Source organism: Vicugna pacos, chromosome 10 (genome assembly GCF_048564905.1).
Source record: "Vicugna pacos chromosome 10, VicPac4, whole genome shotgun sequence".
Classification (NCBI taxonomy): Eukaryota; Metazoa; Chordata; class Mammalia; order Artiodactyla; family Camelidae; genus Vicugna; species Vicugna pacos.
The window spans coordinates 16,191,182-16,216,133 of record NC_132996.1 but is presented as its reverse complement, the minus strand read 5'-3'; the positions used below and the strand labels follow the sequence as shown (position 1 = coordinate 16,216,133).

Below are 24,952 nucleotides of genomic sequence, written 5' to 3'. Positions count from 1 at the left end.
CCTAATGTACTAGGAGGGAAGAAAGAGGAAATGGTTCAAAGCAGAAGCTGTCGGGCATGAATTCCTCAGTTTCGTATTGAAAAATCATATCTGTTACTACTGTGTCTCTCCGTAAAGTAGAAGGTGGGCCTGGATAGAATTCAGAGGGTTTGAACTATCTGCTTTGTATAAATCAGAGTAAAACGGTAGGATTGCTGGGCTGTGTGCCGGAGCCATTTGGGCAAGGTGATCATATTCTGTTGTGGAGCTTCCCCTAGCGGTGCACACTTGCTTCATGATAGTTACGGAGAAGGTAGGTAGTTTTGCCAATGGAGGTGATGCAAGGACTGAATGAGAAAGGAGTCCAGGGTCACAAAGTATTTCCCAATGTCATGGAATTTAAGATGGATAAGAAGGATAGTGAAGAAAGAAGGCACTGATAGATGGGAGGAAATATGAAGCTAATGAATCAAGTTTCTTAACAGGCCAGAGACCCTTCATCGTGGGAGTGGAACATCAAGGGAATTAGAAGTCAAGGAGAAGGTGGTTAAAAGGTGAACTGCTTGAGTAAATGATTCAAGTGCAGTTAGGGTGACAAGATTATGGTAGTAGCTATGGACGTAGATGGCTCAGGTGAGGCTGAGTTACTCACTGGCATGGAGAAGGCCAGTGTACGCATGGATCACACATGCCAGTGTTGAAGTCACCCGGAATAATGGAAGGATTTGGGGTTGAGAGGAAGACTTTGGGTTAAGTTCTAAGGCCTTTGAGAAATAAAGGAGAATGATGGAGAGCTTGGTAGACACACAGTGATAAGGAGGCAAAGGGTGTGTATAACTGAGAGGCATGAGTTTTAAATGATCAAAATCTATGCTAGTGAACTGAGGATAATGGTATAAAGCTAGAAATAGTGAGCAAGAAAGAAAATGGTAAGTAAACAGACAGCCTTTATTTGAGATGGCTCCCCGGCATGTATATCTGTAAGGGGTAGCTAGTTTTCACTGGAGGCAAAGAGACAAAAAAAAAAACCAAAAAAACAAAAAAACAAAACTTTTCCAGATGGGGTTAAGATTATAGAACAAAGTAAAACATCAGTAAAGGTGATTTATTTATTGAGTAATAATAAAAAGTTGATTGAAACACTAATATTATGTGCACAGCCCTTTTGGTTTTCATGTGTATTGGTGTTTGGAATGGAGTATAGGTACTACACATGGATTTTAATAATCTCGGCCTCAGTGGGATGAGGTCAAGAGTATGAGGATGGGGAAGAGAAATGATCAGAACTGTGAGTGAAATCAGTGCAAGATTTATAAGTCATATGAGCCATTTACTATCCAAGGACTGTAGAATTCTTTTGTAAATGTGGTAGATTATGTACGTGTTGAAATTGTTTCCCTAAGTGTCTGATGCTGTTTCAAGGAAGTGCTTCAAAGTTTTATATTCTTGAGTTAATGATCATATGGTCACACTTATCAATTAAGACAGTATGAAAATTGCTTTCTCTTTAATAATTCATTTAACCCATTAAGTGGTAAAACTAAGTAAAAATTGTTTTCTTATCGAATGATGTCATTACCCTTTTCTTGGAAATATTTTTCCAAAATTTCCTAGGTGAATAAATTACCTTTTATTAAATAGATACATTTGGCTGAGCCCATATTCCAAAGTTGAGAAAATTTCCTTGTGTTGGAGAATTTCCTCAAACCCATTTAGTATTGAAATACAAATACATAATGAAGACTGTTTATTAGTAGTAGAAGTATCAGTAGTAATCATGGTAGCTAACATATCTGTAACACTTACATTGTGCCAAGTACTGTTGAAGTACTTTACAGATGTTAATTAATTAATCTTTAAAGCAACCCTGTGAGATAGGTACCATTATCATCACCCCACTTTTATAGGTGGGTAAACTAAAGTATAGAGAAGGTTAATTAAGTTGCTGGTAAGTGGCAGAGCCAGGACCTGGGGCCCAGATGTCTGTAACCAGAGTCTTTGTTTTTAACCATTATGCTAAACTACTTTAATGTGATGTCAGGTAGAATATGACTCATAAAAAATAAAACTTTTTCTTTCCTACGTTCTGTTATTTTCTCAGTCACTATGGATTACTTAGAATTGGGTCCAGTGCTTAAGACTGAAAAACCCAAAATACAGTGGCTTAAATATGAGATAAATTTATTTCTTACATAAAAGAGGACTGTAGGTGGACAGTCCAAGGCTGATATGGTAACTTCACAGTCATTGTGCGCTAACTCACCATCTGATCTACCACCCTTCTGCATAAGTTTCATTCTTAAGATCACTTCCTGTACTAAGATGGCTTCCAGGACTCCAGCCATTGTATTGTCTTCTAGGTCAGGAGGAAGGTGAATGGCAAAAAAAGAAAAAAAAAAAAAGCGGGGTGGGGGGACTCCTCCTGTGGAAATCAGCTTTCTTTACACAAAGCCTCACACAGCACTTCTGCTCTCCTCTCGTTGAGTCACATGGCCATACAAGCTGAGAACTGTGGTCTTTTATTGTGGAGAGCAGCATGCCGGTTTCTGTTACTAAGGTAGAAAGGGAGAATGGGTTTAGGTAAGTACCTAGCAGCCACCATCCTTGGATCCACATCTTTTTTAGACTGTTTTTTAAATACTTATTTTATCAGCACATTTTGAACTGAGAATTTGAATAACTGACACAGGTGAAGACAAGGATTGAGAGACAGAATGGCATTTGGGGGGCGCTCATGGCATACAGTGATGGTAATGCAAAAAACAGACTGGACAGGGCACAGGTCATAATTTCTCTAGTTTTTGATTACTTCAGGGAATCAAAGTGGTAAGTGAAGTCTAACTGTACGTTCACATGAAGTGTGTTATATTATTAATAGGTTAAATAAAAGCAATAGTTTTAAATTGGATTTCTAGTTCTTTTATTGGGAGGGAGTGGATGAAAAAAATTCTCACTTACTGCATTTGTTTAGGTATGTAAGAAGAGATGGTTATTGAACTGAGAAAGTCCTAAATGATCAGGAAAAATTCCTTCCTAATTCTCTGTCTCACGGGAGATAAATACTCTTGTCCATCCCCTTTTAAAGAATGGAAGACATCCTATATCTTATTTCACATGGTTGTGGGAGTTTTATTATGTACAAAAAGAAAAGAAAAGCATTTTGGAGGAAAATGTTTTGTTGGAAAGATATTTTCCCCCCACTGAAGATAGTAGTAAGCTGCCAAATACTTAAAGCTTATTTCTTGTTTTATTTATATTGTTTTTGGTGATAACATAAAAACTTTTCATGGAAGTAGAGAATTTTATGCGTGATGTAGATTTCAAAAATTTCATGAAACTTAAGTGTCGTGCTCAGTACTCTTCCTTTCCTGTAAGACTGTGCTCTATACAGGACAGCTGAGTAGTCGGGTTTGCTGATTAAGTGCCCACTCTTTTTTTAAAATGGCCTGATGATGAATGTTTACATAACTTGTTCATTATACTTTTATCAACTATCACATTTTAAATGACTTAAGTTTCTACTAAATGATTTAAGGATTTGAACTAGAATAAGAAAACCTTCTATATTTTCATTTCACGAGTGTATTGGGAACAAAATTCTGACCTTAAAGGTCAAAGATACTGAATGGATGGTAATGGATTTAACAGAGTTCTATTCTGTCTCTTTGTTGCTATTGTATTTTTTCCTCTTGCTGCACAATTAGTGAACCCAGTTTACTAGTGTTAATGTTCTTCATTTTGTTTGTTTCGTTGCTTGTGGAAACCTGATTAGAGCTTTTCAGAGTGGGTTGCAGTCAGAAGTGATTTATTTTGTGTATCTAAGCGGGATTCCAGCTGTCTGAGGTTTTCCTCTTGGCTGTTTAGATTTCAGACAGCATCTAGATTGAAAAGACAATTCTGGCTAAAACAATTATCTTAGTCTTTCTTAAATGGTTCAAATTCTTTGTTTTTCTAAGTTTCTAAGAACTTTACTTAGATTTTTATGTTAAAAATCACTGTGCTTTAATTTGTTATACTGATAGGATTATAGATTTTAAGATTTGCTTTTAAAAATGTCTAGTTTTAAGGAAGAATTATATCTTTTAAAAAAATTACTCCTACTTTTCTAATCTCAATTAGCCAAATCAATAGAATTCAGTAAGCTGTCTCTCAGAAAAGACCTACAGTGTATAACAAAGAAATTTTCCTTTAGTGCTTCTAATTCAGATGTTGTAACCTCTATTAATGTAAAGAGACGGACTCTTACTCATACGTAGCATATGATTTGTCGTATCCTAAATCTTTCCATTAATCTTTGCTTCTTTATTTTATTCACCAAAGTGTAAGCAGTTTCACTGCTGGTTTTGACTTACATGACTTGTCAAACTCTTCTGTTTATTATTAAAATTAACTTCCATAGCCATTTCCATAATGTCATATACTTAAAAAATTCTGTGCAATAACATTTTCCAGAAAGGTATCAACCATCGTTATTCTTAGACTACAGATTTCTGTAGACGCTCTCACGAGTTTATTTTTTTTAAGAGAAACGTTCTATTTTTCTCAGATTCAAGTCATACATACCTGAAGGAACGTCTGTAAAAATCTCAATTCTGTTTCTCTTCTGTGAACTTCCAGTTATAAAATACTTTTCATGTATCAGGTTACCTATGGGTTTACTTTTAGAAGGGTCATTTGTGATTGCTTCCTTCTTGACTATAATCCTTAGAAGAAAAAGTCCCCTTGAAAAATTATACTCCAGCACTAAAAAAAAGTCTGTAATCACAGTCTTACTGGGTTTAGTCGATCAATATCAGCTCCTTAGAGTTCCCTAGAGCTGCAGTGTGGCCACGTTAACTTACTGTGGGTTTGGTTTCATGGTTCTAATGTCAACGAAGAGCAGAAAGTTGTATCGCACATCCTATTACCACGCTATTAATTTTCATCTTTAGAAAGTCATTCAACATATGCAGGCTGCAGTTAATTTTGTGATCATCTTGAATTGCATTGTCCAGTGTGATAGCCACCAGCCACATACAGATACTGAGCATTTGAAATGTGGCTAGTCCAAATTTAGTGTGCTATAAGTATAAAGCACACAGCAGATTTTAAAGCCTTAGTATGAAAAAAGATGTAAATATCTCATTAAAATTCTTTTATGTTGATTATTTGTTGACATGATAATATCTTGAATATATATTGGGTTAAGTGAAATATATTATTAAAATTTCACATCTTTTTACTTTTTAAAATACGGTAACTAGCAAATTTAAAATTGTATGTATATAGCTTGCATTGTATTTCTGTTGGACAGCTCTGCTCTAGCAGGTACAGACTAGAGATGATCTCTGTAGATCCTCTGGTCCCAGCATTCTGATAATTCTGATGGATCTGATTGAGAATCCAATAAAACACCATATAAACGTTGTTATTACCTACCTATGTTCTTAGAGGTCTTTTCACTTTTCTTCTTGACAGTAGTTGCCTTCAAGGGTGCTATCCTTTCATAGGACCCTTTATTCCCTACTGTTTATGCTTATTATCATTTTTAAATCTTCTCATTCCCTTATCCATTGATACTTGTGGTCCTACCAGTTTTTTGTCCTTCTAGCAGACTATGGTTATAAAGAAAAATAGAACAAATATATTGTTCACAAAAATGGAAAGCATCACTTAGAATTTGCACATAGATTTTTAAAAGCTGAGATTATGGATTCAGAAGAAAGTTCCAAACCCCAAGGGAGTAGGAAGGAGAATATCACGAATTATAGAAGACAAGACCTTAGGAAGGGGAGAGAGGAACTTAACAAATAGCCAATACCTGCCTTGTTCCAGGCCTTGCTCTTGGTGGATGGTTGTATGTTACCTCATTTTAGTTATTTCCACCCCTTTATTACAGAGGAAGAAACTGAGGACCAGGCATATTAACTGACTTGCTTTTAGTTTACTCAGGTCCATCCTTCTTGTTTATCTGCATTTCTCCCCCTGGATCCTGTTTGGTAAATACTATTTCCTTTCGGCGTTTGAGTTCTGTGCTAACGGTGTATATAGAGTTGGTCTTCCGTGTACTAGCAAAAGTGAGTGAAACTTGAGGTGCTTTTTGTGGGTGTGTGTGTGGAGGGAGGTAATTAGGTTTATTTCTTTATTCTTGGAGGAGGTCCTGGGGATTGAACCCAGGAACTCATGCATGCTAAGCAATGGCTCTATCACTTGAGCTATACCTTCCCCGGAAACCTGAGTTGTTTTAAACAAGGATACCAGATAGGAGATTCATGAGCTGGATTTTGTGCTGTTTGGGGAAACACAGGTCTCCAGACCAGTCTTTAGAGTGGGTGGGATGGGTGGTGGCAGTAATGCAGGAAGCCTTCCCCTCCCAAGCTAGAAATGTCAGCAGAATTGTCAAGTCTGAAAGCTGCTGAACACTGAAAATGAAACCCTTCTCAAGGTCTGATTTGCTTTCCCACATTCCCTTAGGGCCCGACTCGCACTGTTCTGCCAGCTACTCCCTTTCCTGGTAGGCAGAGCGAAAATGGTAATTGTAAATCTGTGAGTGATGCTGCAGCCTTCAGGGCTAAATCCAGACTTATTTGAAATGTCTCTGCAAATGTGGCTCCTGCCAGTCTCTGCCTGCTTCCCTCAATGCTCTCCTCCCTGTCTGTACTTCTCTGCTTATTAGCATCCCAGTGCCCTGCCCCAGCCAGACCTTCCTCAGCTTCCACCAGCACATTCCTACCTTCTGACTGTCTGGCTGTTTTAGGAAGACCCAGATATGCTAATAACCTTGTCTTGTGGCAAATACTCTATACTGACTTTAGTATAGAATTAGCAGCAGGAGTGAATGAACTCTTGGGAAGTAAATAGCATATTTTCAACTCCATGTCCTCATATTAAAGGAGGCTAGACAAGGTATTAATAAAATTTGATTTGTTAGTGTACCGGTTTCGGAAGAAATCTTTTTCCCTTCAGGAATTCTAAGAGTCATCTGTTGTATTTCTAGAGGAACTCATCTTTAACCTCTCCTTCATTTTTTGTTTTATTTAAATGAATGAATATTTGAGAAGCCCTTCTCTGCATGTTCAGGCCCCTACAATTTTTCTACTTAAAAAAGTGTTGTGTTGCTATTACATTGGGTAATTTTATTTCAAACTAAGTACAAGAATGTTATTTTCTTCTGTCCTGCCCTATGGCTGGCTTTTGTCTTTTCACTTGACACTCTCTCCTCTTTAGCCTCTTAGAATTTTGCCTCTAAAGCTTGACTCTCTTTCCTTCTTTCTAAAAAAATGAGATGCAGAACAAGGCATGGCTTGAAGTCAGAAGTAAATTCCTGTACTTAAGCGCTAGCAACCGTTACAGGCGCCGTGAGGCCAAAGCCTGCCTGTCAGCCACTTGGCTGTTGGGTGATCATATGTTCTAGGAAAGGGCACTGGACTAATGCTAAGAATGTTGAGTTCTGATACACTGTTGCCAAAAAAAAAAAAAATCACTCTGTGTATAAAGAGTTTGGCAGGATACTGAAAACCTAAAATAGAGCCCACACATACAAACTTGTTGGAAGACAAAATACATTTTTCATCAAGTTAGAGTCTCAGTGAGAAGACTCAAGCTAGTTTAGATTTTAAAGTTTTTCCCCCACTGCCAAGCTCCATAGGGACCCTGATTATGCAGCACTGAAAAGATTATTTTCTGCCTTTTTAAATAATATTACTGCTTTTGACTCGGCAGCCTTTCAGTTTACATGTACCAGGAAAAATATAAAATTACAAGGGGTGGACACTAGCTAGGATGGTATTTAAGGAGAGAATTAATGTGTAATTAGAACTACTTAGATGTACACATTCATCAGTTTTGTGCATCTTTAAAAAATAATATATATAATCTAAAAGCGTGTATAATCTTGTTAGTGTCTTTAATATATTTTTAAACATTTCTAATGTAGGTCTATGAAATGTTCTAAGATATTTTCTTACTAAATCTTAGGTCATACATGCATGAAATATTCTAAGACAGTTTCCTATGAAATATTGCACAACTATGGTCCACTTTTCAGAACAGGTAAAACAAGACTGAGTTGCAGAGTCAGCGTGTGACAAATGCAGATGGTAGTAAACAGCACACTCTAAATTCAGCAGAACTCAGTTACTTGCTATGCTTGATTCAGCAGAATCAGATACTTCTCACATATAGAAGTTATTATAGACTAATACAGATAAGCTACCTTGAAGGTGAAAATACAATTTTGAACATTTGAGTATTTAGTTTGTTCACTTGTATTAAAAGTTATTTTACTTTGGGTAGACTGTTGATTGTACAATATTTTTTCTACTTAGAACATATAAAAAAGATATCTTCGGTGGCCCCTAGAATTGAATGTTTCAATCCATCCCATATAAATTTACTATGGATTCAATTATATTTAAATTTGAGGCCTCGAATCAGATTGGAACTGTATCAAGTTTGAGTAAATAATAAAAATCTGTAGATAATATTTTGCATCAGAATTTTTAATTTGTGCGGAAGCTTAAGGATCTTTCCATTTCATCTTTTCATTTTATGTTTGGAGAAATTAAGGACCAGAAACATAAGTTTCTTTTTAAGGTCTTGTAACTGTTTAGTGAAAGGGTCAGAATTAAAATTGAGATTCTCACACTCTGCCTTACCGTGATCAGTGATGGAGTCTAAAATGGGTGAACACTCACCACAAGGGAGAGAATTAACCTCTCAGTGTATCAGGGCATGTGTATCTACTGGCCTGTTTGTGGATGAGCAGTCATTTCTGTTGAAACTCATGATAACCTTAAGACCAAAATTCATGATAACCTTGAGACTGTTCTAAGTCATTCACGTTGTTGGCTCTGATAAAATAAATGGAATGTTGCTCAAGTAGGAGTAGCTGTTTTCTTTCTCCTGCATTTCGAAATTATCAATGCCACATGATCGATATCTAAGAAATACCTTCCAGATGGCTTTGTTTTTGTTTACTGAACTCTCCTGCAGTGGACTTCTTTGGAAGAATATGGGCCATATAGTTTTGAATAACCTTTAATTCCTCCCTGCTCCTCACTTAGGCTGGTCAGATAGGGTTTTGTTTTTGTTTTCAAGATAAGCATGACTGCTTGCATATAAATCCATTGTCACATTTTATGTGTATATTCAAAAAACGTTAATTTTCCAAACAGTTTGATGAGTTAAAACCTTTTTATTCTCATTTTCTACCTTTGTAGAATTTCACTTTTAATAAAGCTTGAGGGAAAATAGAACATCTTTTTCCAAAGTTTCTCAAAAATGTCAGGTTATTCCTGTAACAGTCCCCTAATCTCTCCTTCCCTGCTCAACTCTCCCGTGAAAAGATCCACAGAGGTGGAGTTGTAAGGCCGGTAAGATTTCCCATGAGATCCTCATCCAAGGGACTGGGAATCAGGAACCCGCTCTCCCCCACACCTTCCCCTCCCTGAATCTTTTTAGGTCGTCTTTTCTGTCTTTACCATTTACTTCTTCCCTGGGGCTGATTTGCCAATTTTGTCATTTTTAAGTGATAATGCAAAGGATTATAAGTCCTATGTTCTGTGAGTAGTTTTGAGATTTTTATAACTCTTTGATTACAAATACTTTATCCTGTGATGAGATAGCCATTGGGTAGAATGCTCAAACCCTCACTTTCCCAAGCTCCTCCCAGGAGGAAGCCAGCCAAACCCTAAGGCAGCAACGGTGTATCGAGCACCTTCTCTGTTTCAGACTGTGTATTATGTCCTTTAATTTTCACAACAGTCTCTTGTGGTAAGTAAGATTATCTGATTTTATATTTGGAGAAACTGAAGGTCTGTGAGGTCAAGTAACGTAACCATTACTCCTGAAAGTCCTCTTGTGCTCTTTTGCAGTAAGTCTTCACCCTGCCTCCCACCCCTGGTACCAGGGGAATGCCGATCTGCTTTCTGTCACTGCAGAGTGGATTTCTGTTTTAGAATTTCGTATAAATGGAATCCTGCACCATGTGCTCTTTTTCCTTTCTCAGCATTTTTTGGAAATTCATCCAGTTTGTTGAGAATATCAAGTTTTGTTTCTCTATTGCTGGGTAGTATTTCCTCGTATACTACAATTTCTTTACGCATTCACATGTCGATGGACTCATATCTAGTTCAGGTCAGTTTTCTATTGGTCAGTTTATGTTACATGTACTGTTTTCCTCAATTTGTAAATAATGGTGTGCTAACGTGACTATGTCTGTTTGTATCTTTGGAGAGAGGGCTGTCATGTTGGACCTTTTAGATAATGGTGTTAATTTCATGGCAGATGCTGCCTGTACTTCCTCTTGCTCTTTGTGGCTGTTTCACTTCCTGGTTTAAGCCTGTGAGCCTTATGTGGGTAGGGACTATTCTGTCGCCATCATAGTCCCAGTGCTAAGGACAGAAACTGCCATAGCTTCATCCTGGTAGTTGTGTTTGTTGTAGCAGAAGCAGTAGTAACAGGTGACATTTACTGAGCATTAAGTGTAATAATCATATAAGGTTGGTGCTATTATTTGCATTTTATAGTTGGAGAAACACAGAATTTAAACAACTTGCTACTCTGACTCTGTAGCCCTCCCTTTTAACTCTGCCGCCTCAGTGCTTAATAACTGTTTGTGGAACAAATGGACGAATGTGTAAATGAATAACCATTGCTTCGCAGTCTCTAGATATGGTGTTAATGACACAAAAGTGAATAACTACTCTATCCGATACACCTTGTGGGTAGTCTGGCTTTTCACCATTCCTCTGTTCCCATGATAAATAAGTTGTGAGACTGTGTTAGCTGTGCACACACACAGCAAATCTACAGCTGCATTATGGTTGCTGGAAATGAGGTTGCTCTCTGTGGCAGAGACAATCGGGATGAATTCCTGATTGGAAAGTGACAGGCAAGAAATAGATTTTAATTATGTTAAAGCACTGAGATTTTTTGGCTTTTTAAAAATTACAACAGCTAGCATTAATTGACCTGAATTTTATAGTATCATTAAGTTTGATATTTTATGTCTTCATTTAGTTGTGGTTTTGAAGGGTTATTTTTAAACCAATCTGTTAATCTATCAAAATGTATTAAAAATCTGTCGTAAAATGGATGTGTAGTTTATTATTGTAAAACAAAATGAAGACAGTATAAGTTTTTAGATCGCTTTTCATATTTGTTGCTTTCAACAGAATTCAGTTTGTAAGTTGACATTTAAAGAGTTTAAACAAATATTAGTAAGTGAAAGGATAGTTTAAAAAAAAAAAACATGAGATGGGATTCAGTAGGAGGTCATGAAAGCTACACTCGGAACATCTTGACTAAGCACGAATTTGGTCACATCCTTCTCCCGGGTCAGGGTGCCTTTTGCCATATAGGTAAAGTTCAAACCCATTTTGGACATGGTCTGGCCTGTGCCACCTTTCTCTACTCTGCTTCCTTATCTCCCTGTGCCAGTCATTAACCCTCTTCAGTTCCCAGAGTACCCTGTGTTCCCTCTCCTCTCTGCCCTGTGTATATCGTCCCTCTCTGCTTTCTGCCTCCTCTTCTTCCTTTAGGTACCACGTTAAATATCCTCTCTTTCTGGATAGCCGTCCATGACCAAGCGAGGGGTAGGCACCCTCCTTCGTGCTCCTTTAACACTGTGGGCTTTGTACTGAAGTGCTTTCCATAACGTAGTAGCACTTTTCACTTACACGTACATCCCACTCAATTGTGAGCTCCGGAGAACACGGACACCGGCCATGCCCAGCCCTTGGCAACCTGCCGGGTACACGGTCGACTCATAGTAAATACCTAACTGCGTGAATGAGTTGAGTGAATGGTGAGTGAGTGTGAATCACGCCCCGGCCTGCAAACTTTATGGTCTCACCTCTTACTCAGTTGCAGTTCCTAATACAGTGCAAACGTGCCTGTAGCAGCATTCGCGTTCCTGCCTTTGGGACTTGACAGTTTTATATTACGGTCATTGTTGTATTTAATTTGGGGTATTAAAAAGTAGCTCCTCATTCAGGAAAGATTGGAGACCCCAGCTTAGACTCCAATTTATGCATATTTATGTCTACATGTAAAAATTCATACCAATTATCAGTGAAAAAAACTAGTAGAAACTTACAGTAAGTATGAACACTGGGAGTTGTTAGTAAGCAATGGGGTAGCTCATTTAAAAATAAACATTGTTTTCAGAAACTAAGTATTTTCGAAAAGTGTAGAATTGCTGTTAAAAAAAATGAATCCAAGAAACATGGTGCTCAGTTAGAAATATAATTAACTATAAAATACAGTGTTTTTAGTTACTGCACAGATAAAAACTTCTGTCTTTCAGCATGTATTTATTGAGTGACCTAGACGCTATGCCCTGATGTGAGCACTTGGGATACATAACTGAACAATGTGAGATTCCTGAATCCTTTGGGAATTAGGGAAAAAAAGGTGCTCAGAATACACACACACACACACACACACACACACACACACACACACACACACACATGTGCTTGTGCATATGTGTAAAATACTGATATGTTGTAGACAGGCTTACTTCTGTAATCAGTAACATAAAGATTAATGTAACAGTGATCATACTTGAAGTGAAGTATGAAATTGAAATTATGTGAAGGATGAAATTGAAGTATAAATTGAAATGATTGTGAAAATGACTAAATGATGGTAGAATTTGGGAGAAAAAGGGAATTGTGCCATGAATTTTCTTAAATACAATAAACAAATGCAGTTGATCTTCAACAGAAAAATGCTCGGCCTGCGCTGATCGGCCGTGTTACTGCTCAGGCACCCCTGTTGTCTCTCCCCGGGGAAGCGGGGTGCTCCCTGCCCGATTAACATCAGGCCTGGCCGTAGGTTTGCTTTGGCTAACGAAACACGAGTGAAAATGATTTATGTTTACTTTGGGGCAGAAGCATTGAGTCAGCACACAGTGTCCTGAATTCCCTTCTTTCCTCTACTTTGACAGTCAGCAGATCAGATTAGATGCTTCTCCATCACCCCGAGGTCCGAAAGAAAGATGACAGGTAGCTGAGCCTCAGCCAAGCCTTGTTTGACACGCAGCATGAGCAAGAGATAAACTTGCGTTATTGAAACCATTGAAATTTTATTACTGGAACATAAGCTAGCCCAGTGGTTCTCAAACTTGAGCATGCATTGGAGTCACGTGGAGATTTTGTTAAAATGAAGATTGTACCAACTGTTGGGCCCCACTCTTGGAGTTTCTGACTTCAGTCGGTTTGGGGTGGGGACCAAAATTTTTATTTCTAACAAGTTATTACCGTCTGACACTGATGCTTTTTCAGGAGGTTCACACTTCAGGGACCTCTCACCTAACCTTTCCTGACTGATACAGTCTGTTAACTTCTATTTCTAGGTGCCTTAAGCACGCAGTAAATGATATAATAACAAGATGCAGAATAGTTCCCAGACTCATTATTAGAGAAGTAAACTCTGTAAACTGCTCCTTTGGTTTCTGGGACATGGACACACAAAATGCCATAAGAAACCCTAAATTTGGTGGAGTGGATTAGATAACTATGGAAATTAGTATCACATTAGCCAGAGCCAAATGAAAACTGCCCAAAATATACAAAGAGCAAAGGGAGTTTGAGAGAGAAACAGTCACATCTAATTGTGGGAGAAAATTGCCATTCCTGATGGACTTGGTAGGAATTCTCTTGACGAGAGATTGCATATGGAAGGACCACAGAGACCAAAGTGAGAGGAGAGAACATGTGCAGTGTGTCTGCTACAATTTGTCACGGAGAGGCAGGTAAGGGAGAAGAGAACGTGTGAATTTCTTTCAGAAGTCCAGTTTCTTTCTTGGTATATAATATAAACACAGTAAAGCTTCCAGTCCTGTTTTTTGTTCTCATGTCTAAGATTGAAGTGCTTTTGGAATTTAAGTTGCTGTAGGTCACAAATTAATACCAAAGGTAGGCCTTATGACTGTCCAGGAAATTTTGGAGAGACTGATGTAAAAAAAAAAAAAAAAGCTATTGTGCAGAAAAGGTGGATAAGAGAGTCAGCGTGGAGTCCTGCCCAAAGTCGGGCCAGTCACGTTTAGGCAGGAAGACGTGCAGAAAAGAGGAATCAGAAATTGGTTCCTTTGAAACTGTCCCTGCTCTCGGTCCCTTGTAAAACCTTTGCGTATTATCAGTTGGAAGAGAATTGCTCTCTCCCTTCATTCAGGGGGTTGGTGATTTCTCTTCTGCAGCCCAAGACCCCCATCTTCCCTGTAGTATTTCTTCTCACAGTGAGACCTGCAGGCACAGAGAGTTCGTTGATTGGGATGTAAAGTGATTTTGTTGTTGTGTGAGGATGTCTTGGACCACACTCTGGGGGCAGATGACTTAATCTCCCTGGACCTCGGTTTCTTAATCTGTAAAATATAATTCTCTCAGGTTACTTTAGCACCAGTATTTCATTTTTCTAATACTGTTTATAGTCCAGCAAAATTTCAGTATGTTAACTTGCCCAATTTCTGTCATATGTAACACAAAGTTTTATAATCTTTGAGATGAATGAAGCAAGCTGGAGTTTTTAAAGGAAGGTTTTTCTTTTATAGTTAAGATACTCTGTAATCCTCAGTTACAGAAGCTTCCAAAATACTGTTTTTGCTCCATTACCTGGAGATGCGTATTTTATTTATTTCCCTTTCTGAATTTGAACTTTGATATTAAATAAGCATAACTTTATGAAAAAGTATAGCCTAATCTTAGTTTCAAATAGCTGCTCATTTTGTTCAGTGTGAAAAACAATTACTGTATTATTTTAGTTAACATAGATACCAACATGCATTTGAAAATAAATTAGTGTTGATTCAAAGAGTATATATAATTGAAAACATTTGTTTTCATCTTTGTCCACAACCATTATAGGAGGTGGAAAAAATGAAAATACTTGCCAGTCTTGAGGCCTTTAAAAGAGAGATTGGTTCAGTATTCCGGTTACATTTTGTTTAATGTAAACAGGTTTTGTCCACAGTAATGCCATGCTTCTAAGAGATTTGCTAAGTCTTTTTGGGGGGAGGTGGTTTATGTAAACTACCGCTCTGATCTTAAATTTGGTTTTTGCCTGTAGTTAATCTCAAGTGTAAGCACATGCCATGTCCTCAAGACCCGCGCACGGGTGAGGTCCAGTGGAACTCAGCTCTGCTCCGTTTACATGTTCTTACAGTTCGACTAGTATCGCTGCTACTAGTTCATTTTGAGAGGGAAATTCATCCTAATTAACATTTCTTTTAGAAACAGCCTGAAGGTGATTCTTGGTTTCTTCGCAATTGAAGCCGGCTTGGAGCATGACCTTCTTAGTTTGGATTTGAAAGCAAAAACAGTTCCAGTCTCTCCCAAGTTTAAGGAGAAATCTGATTCTATTGGAGCTGTTACTGTAGGACTGAATCCAAATGTTTCCAATTTATGCTTAGGACGCACCAGAAGAAAGTGCACAACAATCACCTGGGGACTTACAATCACACTTGATTACCCGTAACTGCTGCCGGTGCCAGCAGCTTCCCTTAGGTTCTTGGGAACAAAGCTGAACACCAGTGTTCCATTTTGTATGAAATAAATGTACTGTAAAATATTTACCAGAGTCAAAAATAGTATTTTTAATGCACTGGGAGAATTCACTATTTAAAGGAATCTGATTGAAAGTTACTTGGAAGGTATATATGTTTGTGAAGCAAACAAAATAATCTTCGCCAAATTCCTTCATTGGTGGTGTTCCAACTTCAGATGTTTGTATGTGAGATTTCTTTAAGTAGGAACATAATAGTTATTTTGTTTTCTCTTAATTGAGTGCCATGTGCAGGCTGACACTGAACTCTATTTTAATTATTCAAACAATACGAGACTTAAGAAGAAAAACCTGTTGTGTGTATATAAACAATGTAATGTTTTTTAATTGTACATCACAGACTTTAAATAGTAAATCGAAATGATTGATTTAACCCATTGACGTATATATATGTGATTAGACAATGAAGATTTTTTTCCTAAACAACAATAAGTCTGGAAGTCCATGTCAGTCTTTTCTGATATTTTTATGATGAACAGGTGTCAAAATCTATAGTTGTTGGTCAAGCTACAGTTACTAAATTATAAGGGAGTACTAAGGTGAGCGTCTATACTTGAAAATGGGTTAGTAAAATTAATTAGAAAAAGTGGGGTTTTTTTAATGTGGGATTTTAAAAACAAAATAAGAAAAATTTAACTTAAGAACTATATAAAATTATACAAATTTTCTTTATAATGAAGACAACAACTGTGAAACAAATTCAGGGCATTTAAATAGGCGTTCAGTGTTTTTTTTAATTTTCAAATTAAACTTTCATATTCACCCCAAATGTATTTGTTTTCAGTACCAATGATAATTAGATAATTAGATGAATCAAAATTTTAAAGATTCAGCCACTGTCTTTAACTGTTGTTTATTAGTTCATGGCACTCTTTTCACACTTCCAGTATGCTGATCTTTAAGCATTTTCTGTATTAAGTAACTTTCTTCACGTAATAATGTAACTTTTATCTTTGATACTGAGTCACTTAGGTGATTATGATATAATCTATAGAATAGAGTATTTTAAGAATTATTGGTGTGCATGACTTTTAAATCCAATTTATCTTTTTTTTTGCCAATTTTTGGCGCATTTTTAATTGTGCTATACAGATGGTTCCTGACTTATGTTTCAATTTAAAAATTTTCAGTTTTATGACGGTGTCAAAGCAATGCACTGAGTGCAAGTATTCAGTAGAAACCATACTTTGAATTTTGAATTTGGATCTTCTCCTAAAATAGCAGTGTTGGGCACGATACCCCGGTGATGCTGGGAGCAGCACTGAGGCGCAGCTCCCGGTCAGCATGCGAATCAAGAGGATGGACGACCGATGGCCACACAACTGCGCTGCACCCAGACAGCCATTCTCATTTGACGCTCAGTACGGTGTTCAGTATGTTACATGAGACATTCAGCGCTTTATTACAAAATGGGGTTTGTGTTAGATGAGGTCCCCCAACTACAGGCTAAGTGTTCTGAGTACGTATAAGGTAGGCGAGGCGAGGCTCAGCTACCTGGTTGGTGTTAAATGCATTTTTGACTCGGTATTTTCAGTTGAGGATGGTTCATCTTCCTCCATCATAGGTGGAGGAAGATCCATACTACTTTTCGCAAATCAAATCATGTAAGATAGGCGACGTAGAATGCAGGACTGAAGCTGAACTCAGAAAGTACAAAGTAACTGAGCTCTTAGAAAGCACTAGTGATTCGGGACATTGTGTGTTAGAACTCTTAGTCAAAACAACAAATTTCTTCTATACAGCACAGGGAACTATATTCAATATCTTTATACAAAAATTCATTTTATTTTCCATTTTTCTAATAATAGCACTAAGTAAAATGTTAACAAAGTAAGTGATGAAATTTCAGAATTAGAAATCATTTCGTGAGCCAATTAGGGAAGTCATTTACTCCCAGGCTTTTTTTGTAATGGATAGTAAAATTGACTCCTAAAATTAAGTGATTTGCTCCAGGTTGTAGAGGAGTCACGACTAGCATTCTGTATCATTGTTCATGTCAGTTTTCCCACCACAGCATGTAGTGCTTTAGAAGTATTTAAAAGGAAAATTTATAAAGAACATCTTTTATATCATTGTATTTACCAAATAAGTGGAAACTGAGTAGGCAAAAATTTTTAGCGCTGAAAATACTTGCCATTGTTTTCAGCTTATTAGAGAACATATAATACAGCAGTATATTCATATCATCAACTTTATGTCAGTGCCCAATAGTATTCTTAGATTTCATAGCTCTGGAATGATAGGATGGGAAACATCACCTATCATTAAGTCTCATATTATGATATTTAATTGGGGGAACTTAATACAGTTTATCTAAGATAGTAATATTTCGAATGCCTGTAAATGTGTTTTTAAGGGAAAATATGCAACAAAACATTTGATACGGAAATATGATTAAAGAACTACAAATTCTTCCAGAAACGGTTTACTAGTGACATCTGCTGGTAGAATGTTGTAATTAAGATAAAACTATCTCAAGGAAGTAATTCCACGGAAATTAAGCATGAGACAAAGAATCTTTGTGAGCAAAATTGTTCCTTTTTTAAATCATTAACATTTTTAAATGAAAAAAAGATTATCTTTTTGAGTTCCATCCCATTGGCATTTGACTAAGAGTATTATTCTAATAAGAATAACATTAAACTCCTTTATACTTTCTTGTATATATAGAATGTCATTCCAACCTGATCCTCTTTGTTAGTTGTGTATCAGCTAAATTGTTTGATACAATGCTGCAAATTGTTTTTCCTCCTCGTCTCTGGCTTTGTTTTATATCTGGCTTTGTTTTATATCACCCATAGCACAGGATCTTGCAGACGCAGAGATACAGTAACTGTGGATTGAGTCATGCTAGTTATATCATTTGCATAGACTAACTTAAATAGAAAAGTCTATGTATACATAAGTTAAATGCATTTTCTCTTTTATGTGCACTCAAAAGTAAAAATAAGGCTTTATATTAGAGTATTTTGTTAGAAATTAATTTTTGTTTTTCCTTTATAGAAGAGATTTTCTGCACTATAAATTATGGAGGAATAAAAAAATCCTCAGTCCTTTATACTATTTCCTCAATGATTGTATCTGGTCCCATGGATTTAAGTATGTAAATGAATGAGACCTCTTCCTTGAACCCAAACCTGAATAGCCAACTGCTTGATTCCTTAATGTTTCCATTTATAGCTGTCCTGCACCTCAAACTTAATATGCCCCCAAACAAAACTTTGATACTCTCCTCAGACCTGTTGCGTCCATAGTCCTCCTCACTTCAGTAAAAGAATATTTTATCCTTCCATTTTGTGAAACCAAAAATCTTTTAATAATTTGTGAATTCTCTCTTGTACCCCGCATTCAAACCATCAAGAAATTCCACCAACTCTGCTTTTGAAGTACATTCAGAATCTTAACTTTTCTCCCCCTCTACCACTATGATCTGGTCCAGCCACAGTCATCTTTCTCCTCCTAGTTAGCCTCCTTGCTTCTAACTTTGCCCCTCTGTGGTCTCTTTTCCAACCAGTGGCCAAAGTGATTATCCTAGAATTTAAGATGGATCTTGTCGCTCCTCTGCCGAGAACCTTCCAAAGCCCTTACCTCGCCCAGAGGGCCTGCAGGAGCCGCAGACCACGCCCGCCCCTCCGCTGTCTCTGTGCCCTCATTTCCTACCATCACTTCTGCCCCGTCCTGCTCCAGCTGCAGGAATCTACTTGCTGTTCTCCTTACATGCCACACAGACTCCTTATCACGGGCTTTGTACTTGCCCTTCCTTCACACTGAAATGCCCTTCCCTCAATTCAGTCAGGTTTCTGATAAATTACCAAGTTCCACCTTCTCAGAGAGGTCCTTCCTGACCACGCTGTTTTGTTTTTTGTTTTAAAAAAAAAAAAAAGAGGCCTAACTCGGTCACTGTTTCTCCCCTTATCCTGCTTTGCTTTTTGCCATAGCAGTTACCACCACATGCATACTTCCCTTTTTCATCCTGCCTCTCCCCCACCAGGAATGCCAGCGGTATGAAAGCGGGGGTTCTGTACTGTCCACGGTTACGTCCTTAGAACCTAAACGAGTGCTTACACGTACACATAGTAGGCACTCAGTCAATATTTGTTGAATAAATCAGTGAGCCTTAATACATGAATGGAGACTGTGATTTGATTTATGTTATAATAGCTGAATCCATCAAATAGTGAGGCACCTTTTAATGGAATCTGTTTTGGATAAATCTTCATGTTCAATGCCATACTTTTTACATTTTACAATGGTGTTTCATAGTTAGGCTGAGACTCAGATAATACTCTTGCTGTCAAAATGCAGGGCAAAATTACTACTTTAAAGATTCTTTTTATGGGAATAATTCCTTTTTTGTCCTTTTGACATGGACATCTGACCCCCAATTACATGACCAGACCTTACACACATGAATGGAGGGAAGAACAGCCCCTTTTGAACCGGTGCTAAGACTTTATCAGTATGAAGTGCTTCCCACAGGGTTCTGCTGAAAGGACCCAACTTCCATCAGAATGAAATTGCAAATTCATTTGCAGACGCCCTTTTATATTCGAAAGCTATTTTTTGATGTTTGGTCTGCGATTAGATTTATTGTTTAAGGTCACAAATAGGCAATCCTGACTAGACCAAGTTGTCAGAATCCTTTATCTCTTCAGCGTTGCACGAAGACAAATGGCTATCTTGTAACAATAACGCCCCAAAGCCAAAATTTGTTCCCAGTTGTACATAATCTTTTAATCAATCTGCTGCTTTCTGTTTTCCTGTCAATAGACTCCCAGCCTGCCTCCTCACCACCCCACCTATGTAGAAGTTAGCCAATTATGGGTTTTAAATTACTGAGAAACACTTTCTTCAGATGGAAAAAGATAAGTTTAAGAATTTTAATGCTATAATTTTCCCGTGTACATTTTTAGCTTAGCATACGAATTATTTTGTCTTTACCCTCATTAAGGGTAGATAATTATGTCGTATGTTAGCTACATTCTCTGGTTACATTCTCACTGTTAACATGACCACAAAGTAGATGATGTTGCTTAATTGAAATGAATTCTTAAGTGTTTTAAAACATCTCAGTGAACATAGATTAAATTTTTTCCTGAGATTCTGTATGTCCTCTGATAAAAACGTATGTTTAAACGTTTTAAGATAAATTCCTTACATTTTTGTGCATTTCCTTTGTGACCTTTCATTTAAAAGGCATACAGAAGGAACTGCCCAGTTAGATTTAATGCTGTACTTTTTATCCAAGAATATCCAGGGTCTAATATTTACATATGTTAGAGCATCATTGTATCACCCATCTTTATAGTTTCTCCAATGGATTTTGAAGCTAGATGCACAAAGATTTTTCTTAGTAACTTGATTATACCTATAGATCAGGCCATTAAGACCAGTATAGTAATGCCTCCCACTTTAAAATCTTGTTTAAACACTTTCTGCAGATGTGAGACTCCTCCACCCCACCCCCACCCTTAATTGCCACGTAGTTTCAGTCTTCCCCAAGTAAAATGAATACACTATTTTAGGAGGAGGTATAAGAGAAAACTATGAATATTAAGTCAAGTGAAGTCCCTCACCCCCTGCCAAATTCTTACTGCTGTTTGTTTTGTGACCCCTGGGAAGCTGCTGCATTTTGGGGGCCTCTGCACAGCTATGGAACAGAGAAACGCCTATTCATAGAGCTGTGATACAGTTGGATGAGATAACACATAAAGCGGGCGCAGACAGCGCCAGCAGGAGTAAGCGCTGGTTAATATTTGGACCCTCTCTTTGTGGCCCCCGCCCCTTCCTCATGCTACATCATCTGTTCTGACTGAGCTTATTCACAAGTTAAAACTGGTGAACTAAACTTGAAGCCTTTTTGTGCCTGCCAGCTCTGCGTTGCTCTGCATTCGCTGAATTAATAAGCAGGGAGCAGTCAGGACCTTGAATTGACCTGTGCATAATACCCAGCAGGTGTATGTGGCCTTTTTCTTCACAGCAATCCCCCAGGGATTGGCTAGAATGAAGAATAGTCCACTCCCAGCCTTCATGTTAAGTCCACATGAAGCCCTTAGAAGATTTACTTCAAGTGTCTCTTCAACCTGTAAATCTGAGAATTGAGCCTTGAATTGTGTTAAGATGCCATAGGGAGGCATCCCCGTTTTAATCATTCTGTGTAAGGTGGGTGGCTTCATTATTTGCTGTTTGATGATTTGTACTGCTCAGGTCAGTGTCTTTTTAAAAGAGTTTCACCTTAAAAAAATCATTTTCAGGAAAAATTTTAATAGCTGTTTAATATACTACTTTATATCTCAAAACGTGTTATTTCACCATTGTAAATTTTTGTTTCAGGTGCAAAGATGGTTTGAAAGGATTTACGTTCTCTGCACTTAGGTAAGTAGTGTATTTTATTTACCTTTATGTTAAGAGAATTAACAGTCAACTTTTAAAAGAAATATCATAATTATAAAAAATACTTGCTGACTCCATTTTTAATCAGAAAGTAATGTTAAAAATCACAAATGTGGCTTTGTGGACATTTCATTAACAGAGTAATTTGTTGATTTTTTCCCCCTAAAAATCAAGTCAGTCAGTCAACCACATTTTCGAGGCCTATTGAGTGCCTTAAACCATGGAGTGTCAAAGAATTACCAGAACTCTGTTCAAGGAGCTTGGGGAGACAAAACTACACAGGAACAATCACTGGAAAACTCAGTACTGAACTGTGTGGTACCAGACTATGTGCAGGGCTCATGCGTCGTCAGACATGTGGATTATCAGCTTCAATAGTCACTGGCATCTTCTTTTGACCTCATAGCCCATCTCTTACCACAGTCATTGTCACACAGTCAATGCTGCAAACATGTTGGTTAGCATTGTACTTTATAGTTCTCCAAGCATTTTCACATACATTAGACAATTAAATTTTCTATATTATTGAATAGAATGTTTTTGGTTGTGGAAACTTTGTGGTAAATAGGAACTAAATCATAATGCACAGTAATTTCTTCATGTCATATTTTTCATGAAAAGGTCATGAAACTTACTGGAAAATAGCTTTTTGTTGTTGTTGTTGTGTTAGGTGCAAAGGATTCTGTGTTAAACCGACAGTTGGTAACAAAATCAAAAGTTGGTTTTCCAGCAGAAAGGATACAGCTCAGTGGTAGAGCACGTGCTTAGCATGCACAAGGTCCTGGGTTCAATCCCCAGTGCCCCCATTAATATTAGTAAGTTTTAAAAACCTAATTACCTCCCCCACCCCAGACAAACAAACAAAAAAGTTGGTTTTCCTAGAGAGAAAACTCTGCCATTGTCCCTGTATCTTTCCTTAGACGCCCAGAATCCTTGCGAAAACTCAAAATGTGTCAGATATTTCTGTGTGTTTTCTTCAAATCCACTTATAATTAAGGGCTGATTTGGACTATTTGAGCTTAACATTTTCTCTATGTTCTAGGAAAATATTCTGGAAAAGTTAATTCTTGCTAGTTCTGCAAGGTAATAGTGGAAGTTATGGGAATAGAAGAAGTCACAGCCAGAACCATGGGCGAAGAGCCAGTGCAGGCGTCTGAAGGGAGCCCGAGCCCGAGCTGTCATAGTTTAAAACACAGAAGCGTGCAGAGCTCGGTGATGAAGACCCTAGAGGCGTTAGAGTCAGACAGCTCTGGGTTCAAATAATTACTGTTATTTTTGATTGTGGACAAGCTGCTTTTGCATGCTAACTCTCATGGAAATTATGGTGCCTACTTCATAGTGTTACTATGACGGGTAAATTGATTTAATATTTTTTAAAAGGCTCAGTACTGTGCCTGTCATGTAGTAAAAGCTCAGAAAATGCCAGCTATTACTGTATTCATTTGATGTGTATTAACTAAGTATTTACTATGTGCCAGACTCTATGCAGGGCACTGGGATGACAGCAGAGAAGGTAAGCGTTGTCTCACAGATCCCACAGTTTAGTGAGGAAAGGAAACTACTAAAAAGCTGCTTCCCGTCCTAGGGGTCCACTGGGCTGAGAGTACAGAAGAAGGACGGCCCAGTCTCTCTAGCTTGGGGCAGGGACAGCTTCTCCGAGGAAGTGAGCTGTAATCTGAGTGGCCAGTCCTGGCTAAAATAGCAACAGTTTCTGAAATGTAGGAGAGGTGTTATTCTGTCTGTTCCAGCATACTTTTGTCCTGTTTGTTAAGAGCAGTAATGCACATCTTCCACTCTTCATTCACACCCACGATTAAGAACCAGATTCCTTTGGACTAGCAGTTACCAAGGAGGCACTGCTGCCACCTGGCGACAGTCAGTCTCATTGGACACCCCTTACAGTTTGATAAACTAGGTGTGTTTGGTACCAAGTTTATCCAAACGAGATGGGTTGCACTTGTTCATAGTAACGGTTTTTCTTTCTCTTTTATGAGTACTTTTAATTTTCTTACTGTTTGTCATAGTTCCCAGGTTCCAGAATTTTCGTGTAGTATTATTGATCTCCTGTTTTATCTGTGTTTTGTGATATTTTCTGAAGGTTCAGCAGGTAGAGTTGCTTAAGGAAAGTTTAGCTATTCTTTATAAGAGCAATAACTCTTACAGTAAAGGTGCAAACAGCAAAAATGAGAGCTTTGTTGAAGGAGACTGACTGTTGGTAATGTTTTCTTTGTATTGTCTTTGGAAAAATATAGTCCAGCTTTGATGAGACAGGAATGGTGTCTCCTCCTGGATATTAGATTTTTCCGCATTGAAATAAGATTAGAATAACATCAAACTTGAGATTTTCTTTTCTTTCTTTCTTTTTGTTTTTAATGCAGGTCCTGAAAATTGAACCCGGGACCTCATGCACGTGCTCTAGCATTGAGCTATAGCCACCCCTCCCACAAATTTAAGATTTTCTAATGAAGTAATGTGAGGAGGACACACAGAATCTTGACTACTTTCTGACTCTCATTCTTCGGTTCCGTCTATTTCTTATGTGCATACAGTTGACCTGCAATGCAGCTGTTTTATGACTCAAAATGACATTAGATATAAATTTAGAGTAAAAAATGAGAAATGCATTCAATTGTAATATTAGTAAAATTTGAGAAAAAATAGAATTTTTTTGTCATTAACTAGTAGATCCAAGTTAATAGTTCATCTGCTTTCTTGTTTGAAAAAACTTTAAGGAGTGTAAAAGAAAGTACCCTATGTTAAAAGGGTGCTGCATCAAAGTGCTATGCTGTATTTTAGTTGGTAAATTTGATTTTAAGATAACTGCATTGTTAAAGAAGCGGTGATTAACATTTTCTATTCAGACTCCAGAAGCCCATTTTTTTAAAGGATGATTAGACTTTATATAAATTATGGAAAGTATTATTTAAAATGATAAGGTACTGTCCAAAATGTATTTGTATGTAAACAAAATCTGTTTATTTTCTCATTGATTTTTTTTTAAGGGAAAAATGCCTCTCATTGTACTCCTTTCTTT

General features: G+C 37.5%; 1 protein-coding gene across 2 annotated transcripts in view; it reads left to right on the top strand.

Annotated features, from left to right (window-relative positions):
- Positions 1 to 24,952, top strand: part of TMEM135 (transmembrane protein 135) — a 209,177-nt gene that overhangs the window by 168,733 nt on the left and 15,492 nt on the right. For both annotated transcript variants that reach the window (XM_072969032.1, XM_072969031.1), the window contains one exon: positions 21,859 to 21,900. In XM_072969032.1, the coding sequence (XP_072825133.1) occupies positions 21,859 to 21,900 (42 nt within the window). The remainder of the gene's footprint in view (positions 1 to 21,858; positions 21,901 to 24,952) is intronic.